General features: G+C 33.1%; 1 protein-coding gene and 1 long non-coding RNA gene across 3 annotated transcripts; one reads left to right on the plus strand and one right to left on the minus strand.

Annotated features, from left to right (window-relative positions):
• Window positions 1-505: 505 nt before the first annotated feature.
• Window positions 506-4762, plus strand: LOC105133049 (MATE efflux family protein 9-like). 2 transcript variants are annotated; one of them, XM_011036851.1, is made up of 7 exons: window positions 506-824; window positions 2863-3407; window positions 3501-3587; window positions 3708-3764; window positions 3868-4106; window positions 4192-4397; window positions 4522-4762. In XM_011036851.1, the coding sequence occupies exons 1-7, from the start codon at window positions 594-596 to the stop codon at window positions 4582-4584; spliced, it is 1428 nt and encodes a 475-aa protein (XP_011035153.1). In that variant the 5' UTR covers window positions 506-593; the 3' UTR covers window positions 4585-4762. The 2 variants fall into 2 exon arrangements, with proteins under 2 accessions (XP_011035153.1, XP_011035154.1); XM_011036852.1 differs by having other exon boundaries at window positions 705-824; window positions 2856-3407.
• A 345-nt stretch (window positions 4763-5107) lies between these two features.
• On the minus strand, window positions 5108-5983 carry LOC105133050 (uncharacterized). The gene is made up of 2 exons (XR_843703.1): window positions 5953-5983; window positions 5108-5900 (listed from the first exon to the last, which is right to left on the minus strand). It is a non-coding gene; the product is annotated as an uncharacterized LOC105133050 (long non-coding RNA).
• Window positions 5984-6362: the final 379 nt, after the last annotated feature.

A 6362-nucleotide genomic window follows, 5' to 3' on the forward strand; every position in this document is an offset into this window, starting at 1 on the left:
TTTTTATCTCTCACAGCCCCTCTCTATTTATAGCTGAAAAGGGAGACAAGACTCCCCATTTTCAGTAATAAATGGTTGCCGCCGTCCACCAAAAGCTCTGCTACCATGTTCGACATTTCAGCTGGCTTACTTGTTGCCATCTTCTTACACTCACCATGCAGCATGCAGCCATGTTGGACATGGCTGGCTGCTATCAATTGAGTTCACACTTAACATGGACATGTGTTCTGCAACATGTCTTAAGAGAGGGAAATAGTTATGCTGACGGTCTTGTAAAGTTGGGAGCTTCAAGCGGTACTCCATGGTGGGAATAAAGACCCTATTCTAAAAAAGAAAAAAAAAAGTGATTTGCTATCTTGCTTGCTTGTCCACTGTCTTTATTGGCATCAAAGAACTTATTCTAAAGAAAGTAAAAAAGCAAGTAATATCTAACGACTAAGGGTGAAGAATTTGAGTACGAAAATATGCGAGGCTTTAAAAATTAAAATTCTTATAGGCTGACAGATGGGAATTTTCTTTATAAGAAGTACTAGAAAAAGATATGTATTAGTAATCAATAACTATCAAAAAATTCATTCACTTGTTGAGAAGTTATGGAAGAAGAGGGAAAGAGGGAAGAGAGAAAATGGGCGATAACATGGGAAGGATTTGTTCAAGAGCTAAGGAAGGCAGGCTATATAGCAGCTCCAATGGTGGCCGTGTCAGTATTGCAGTATCTCCTACAAGTTGTGTCTGTGATAATTGTAGGACACCTTGGTGCACTTGCACTCTCTAGTGCTGCCATTGCCACTTCTATTACCAATGTTACAGGGTTTAGCCTTCTTGTATGTCTTCTAATACTGTCCCTTTTCTTAATTTTTTGTATAAAGGTCCTTTTTATCTTCTTGCATCTTTCAACTAGGATGAATCATTATGCTTTCAATTCAGAAATTAAGTTTGCTTTCTCTCCATTAAGGAGAGAGGAAGAGGATTTTGTTCAAGAATCCACTTCATCCATCCTGGAATTTGATCAGAGGAAGGAAAAAAGAAAAAAAAAGCAACCCTTAGGTCCTTGCTAGTTTTGGATTAACCCCTAAATCTTATGTTTCATGTTCAGAAATCTTAAATTTATCATTTAAACATTTTTCTTTCCATACAAGCAATTTTTTTTTTTGGTCAATTTTCTATTTGTCTATTTCCATTTTCTCTAATATTTTTGATCCCTCATGTTTGTGAGTATACTTACAGTGCATTACATAGTACTCTTCCGACCCACATCTCTTTCATGTAATCAAAAATAAATTTAATCTTAGCAATAAAACAAATAGCCAGAAAATTTTTTATTGTCAAACCAAAAGGAAAAATACTTTTTCATAGAGGAATTTATTGGGCGTCCGTAGCATGTCCATGCTACGCAGAGCAAGTTGAAAATTAAAAAAATTGAAATTATAAAGAAAGCTAAATGGCATGGGGATTTCAATATAATTCTAAACACATATTATTGGATTGTGATAATAAAATTGATATGGATATGTAGCGTAATTAAGAGGATGATGGGTGATATTTTAGTATTTTCATGTTATATTTTTTATTTTTAATCTAAAAACTACTAGCACGTGTTTCACGCACCCCTAATGAGTTGGTGGTGCTCACGCTATTAAAAAGGTGTGCGAGACACTTCTTGGTAGCCAAATTTGATCATTTGTCATATAACTAGATGCGCAAACATGTCATCTTTCACATGATGCTGCACATGTAGACATATCATGGTTAGATTACCGCTGATAATTGATTATTTGTGTTTTTTTTTCCTTATGAAAACTAAGATGTATAATTATTCTCTATTTGTTTGTTATTTTATTTAAATTTGGCAACCATGTCAGATCCAAGGTCCTTGGATCTGACAACAACGTTAGGATCAAGAGTTTTGAGTTTGGCAACCATGTCAAACATGTCAAACCTGCATTTGGATCTAGCACCAAAGATATAGTGCCCTACTTTATGACATCTATTGCTATATGAAAGAGTCCACCATTTCATTGTACACTGTTAGGAAAAAAAAGATATGGAGCCTTCCTAAATGAAAGATTTAATGAATTTAGAAAAAAAAAATATAGTTGCCAAACCTAGATATGAATATAGTAAACCTAAACAAATGGGTCTAGACCCAAGAGCTCTAGGTTTGGAAGGCATGTCATATCCAAATAAATAAGATTTGTAGTCATGTCATATCCAAGCCGGATTCAAAGTGCTAAAAATATTTTCTATATTTTCTATATTTTTTATATTTTTTAAAAATAAAATTAATATTAACTAGCTGCGGAGGGTGGATAAATATACTAATATCTATACAAAATTTGTTTGTTTGTTGTTTTTAGACTGAAATTTATTGACATCAATGCATGAAGTAAGTGTCTTATTGGGGTTTTCAAAGAGTAAATAGTTAATAAAACATGCATGTGTTCATTGTATGTGGACTTTTGTATTCCAAGCGCTTTGCTCACAAACAAAGACCCCAAGCCTTCTGCACCAAATCAAGCTTCGGACTTGCATGTTGACTACCCTCATCCCATAAATCCTCCTCCCTTTGTCCATTCCACATCTTTCTAACAATATCCCTTTACCTACCTTTCCTCCTCCTCCTTCTTTTCTATTATAATTTTTTTGCTACGTTACTTGCCTCTTCGTTATTGGCAAAAGTCCTTCCTTTCTTTGTATCAATTGTTCAATTTCATCCCATTATTAAAAAGAAATTCAATTAGTACCCTGTTCTTTTCAATTTTGTTTTTTTTTCCCAATTTTCTTTCTTTATTAAGCTTTCTTTTCACAATTATATTTGTGTTAACAATCATAAATTGACCCGAGTTTGTAATTAGCAAACAGTCAGGAATGGCAGGTGGATTGGAAACTCTAGCTGGCCAAGCATATGGAGCTAAACAATATCAAAAGCTTGGAACCTATACTTACAGTGCAATCATCTCTCTAATAATCATGTGCCCTCCAATTTGTGTCCTGTGGATCTTCATCGGCAAACTACTACCTCTACTAGGCCAAGACACTATCATCTCACAAGAAGCCTGCAAATACTCAATGTGGTTGATCCCTGCATTATTTGGGGGCGCAGTTCTTAAACCTTTGACTAGATATCTTCAGACACAAAGTGTGATTCTGCCAATGCTCATAACATCATCTTTCATCCTATGTTTTCACACCATTTCATGCTGGACTCTTGTGTACAAACTGCAATTAGGACAAAAGGGAGCAGCTATAGCCTTCAGTTTATCAACTTGGTTGAATGTGATATTGCTAGGCCTGTATGTAAAGTTCTCCTCAGCATGTGAAAAAACTAGAGCTCCATTGTCAAGAGAAGCACTTTATGGTATCGGAGAATTCTTTCGGCTCGGTGTCCCTTCTGCTATTATGATTTGGTAATTTCTTTTACCTTTTTCTTCTATCATGAAAATGCAATTTTTGTTTCTTTCTGTTTTCCTAACTTTAATACTATCATGCTTTAATCACAGTCTTAAATGGTGGTCACTGGAGTTGCTACTTTTGCTTTCCGGTCTTTTCAAAAATCCAAAACTGGAGACTTCAGTGCTTTCTATATGGTATTTTTAATATTTATTTTTGCTCCTATCCATATATTGACAAATTGGATGCTTGTAAAGATTGAATTAAATATTATTATAACTCTAATTTCTCAATAATATTTATTTTGCTTGATTTAGCCTCACAATCTCTACATTGCACTTCACTATACCATATGGATTTGGAGCTGCTGCAAGGTTTATAACATTCTCCTATTGAAAGCATATTCTTTAATTTAAAATAATGTATAGATTTCATATCAATCTGTCCATCCATATAGATTTCATGGTATTTTTGTAGCACACGAGTATCGAATGAACTAGGAGCTGGGAATCCTCAATTAGCTAGGATGGCAGTTCTGGTTGCGTTGTTTCTTGGTGGCACAGAGTCAGTCATTGTGAGCTCAGGGCTCTTCCTTTCCCGGCAAGTTTTGGGATGTGCTTACAGCAATGACAGGCAGGTTGTGCATTATATTTCAGTCATGACTCCCCTGATTTGTCTCTCATTCATCATGGACAGCTTACAAGCTGTCCTTTCTGGTTAGTTTCTTAGCTCTGTTTCATTTTTTATTTGGTTAATATATAAGCAAGAGCAGCCTGAAATACGTGATATCCTTTGCATCAGGTGTGGCTAGAGGAAGTGGATGGCAGAAAATAGGGGCATATATCAATCTTGGTTCATTTTATCTCGTTGGACTTCCCATGGCTGCTGTGCTTGGTTTTGGAGCTCATTTAAGAGGAAAGGGCCTTTGGATTGGAATATTAGCTGGGTCCTTTGCGCAATCAGTGCTTCTTTCTATTGTTACTGCTTGTACAGATTGGAACAAACAGGTCCTTAGTCCAATCTCTTTTTTCTTTCCTTCAACTTCTCTCCCTTGTATATGTTTTCATGTGCTGTTCTGTTAAAGGCTCCCATCAAGTGCAATGACAAATTGATGATCTTGTGTGCATACAGGTAGTAAAGGCAAGGGAAAGGGTATTAGAGAGAAGATCTTCAATGAAGGATGAGGAAAAATAGATTATAAGAATGTATACTTCTTTTAGAAATGTTCGTAGAATGATCCTTTGAAAGTATGAAATTGCACTTGGTTCATTGCCTTGTTCTTGTTGTGCATGTGAGCCAAAGTGGCAGGGGATTTACTACAACATTTAAAAAAAATTGCAAATACATTATCTTATTTTTATTTTAGAACAAATACCATAGCTTTAAGTTTTTTCCTTTTCTTTCAGGCTTAAAATGTTTGATCTTGAATCTTTGTTTGATGGTTGTAACTAGGGGTTTTTTTTTTGATAAAAATTAAACTCAACCAAAAATAATTATTTCTAATCCTAACTAAATTAAACTCTAAACTTTAAATCTACCAAACACCTTAAAAAAGAAACTCCAAATGAAATTAACATACCATAAAATATCATAATCCAAGTACAATTAATCAACATATAATCAAAAGTCTATAAATACAATCTTTAATAATGAATCTCCATATGCACATTTAATAATCTATATGCCTGAAATAAAAATCCTTGCGGAAAGGGATAAGTTTTCATAACACATATATGATGATGATTGTATTAAAAACTTTCATATTAGTGCATAACTCATCACATCATTCCCAAGGTACATTAGTTTGCATAAATGGTACAATGTTTTAAAAATGTGTGATGGTCAGTCACACTAAATACATCATATGCACGCCTAACTTGCACACATCAAATACATCGCATGGTGCTACATGCATACATGACATATATCATTTACACGCCTCGTGTGCACATATTAAACACATATTTTGCACGCCTTGTGTGCAGAAATCAAATGCGTCCCTCTTGAATGATATCAAAATGCCTAGTCCACACTTCATAAACACATATTTCATAATAATCACCACTCCATATGCAAACACACATATTTTATAGATACTTCCAAAAATATATCTATATCAATTACTCACAATCATATAACGAGTTTCATTAGATCATATGGATGTAAACACACATTCCATGTATATTCTTAAAGATATAGTTCATATTTATTATTCAAAATCATGTATCAAATTCTCACTTTGTAGTATTCAACCACTTTCATTACAAAAGAAGTTCGTATATGGTGCTCTTGAAATACTTAAATATATTTAAACATAATATTTAATCAACTTTAAATTCAAATAAAATCAAATAAAACATAATAAATCATCAACACATTTGAATTATATACTTGTTTGGATATAACAAAGGTTTATGTGATCAATAGATGTAGTTATCAATATTTAAACATATAGATAATAAATCAACAATACTTCTGAAATACTTTTTGGCACATAATAAAAAAAAAATCTTCTACCATCTAGACCAAATTTGTATTTTTTTAAAAATTTAGGGGTCAAACCATAATTTTACAAAATTCATGGATTAAACTGTAATTTTTACAAATTCAAGACCAAACAAAAATTTATCATCTTTAACCTGACAACTAGTTTTGTATAAAATTCTAAAATATGTTTCAAGAGTCAAATTATAATTTTCTAAAGCTTAAAAACGAAACTATAATTTTCATAAATTTAGAACTAAACTAAAATTTCATTACCATTTTTATGCCTATATGACATTGCAATGATTGTCCTTTTAGATTGGGTTTGCTTTTAGATTGGGTTTGGAGGTAAAGAATAAGAAATTCAAGTTCCTTTATAATTTAAATGTTTGGAGTCATCACCTAATATTTTTATCACTAAAACTCTAATTAGTTTGTAAAGTTTGGATAAGAGAACTAGTTATGTATATGGAAGACAATATAACCTG

This window comes from Populus euphratica, unplaced genomic scaffold (genome assembly GCF_000495115.2).
Source record: "Populus euphratica unplaced genomic scaffold, PopEup_1.0 scaffold99.1, whole genome shotgun sequence".
Taxonomy (NCBI): Eukaryota; Viridiplantae; Streptophyta; class Magnoliopsida; order Malpighiales; family Salicaceae; genus Populus; species Populus euphratica.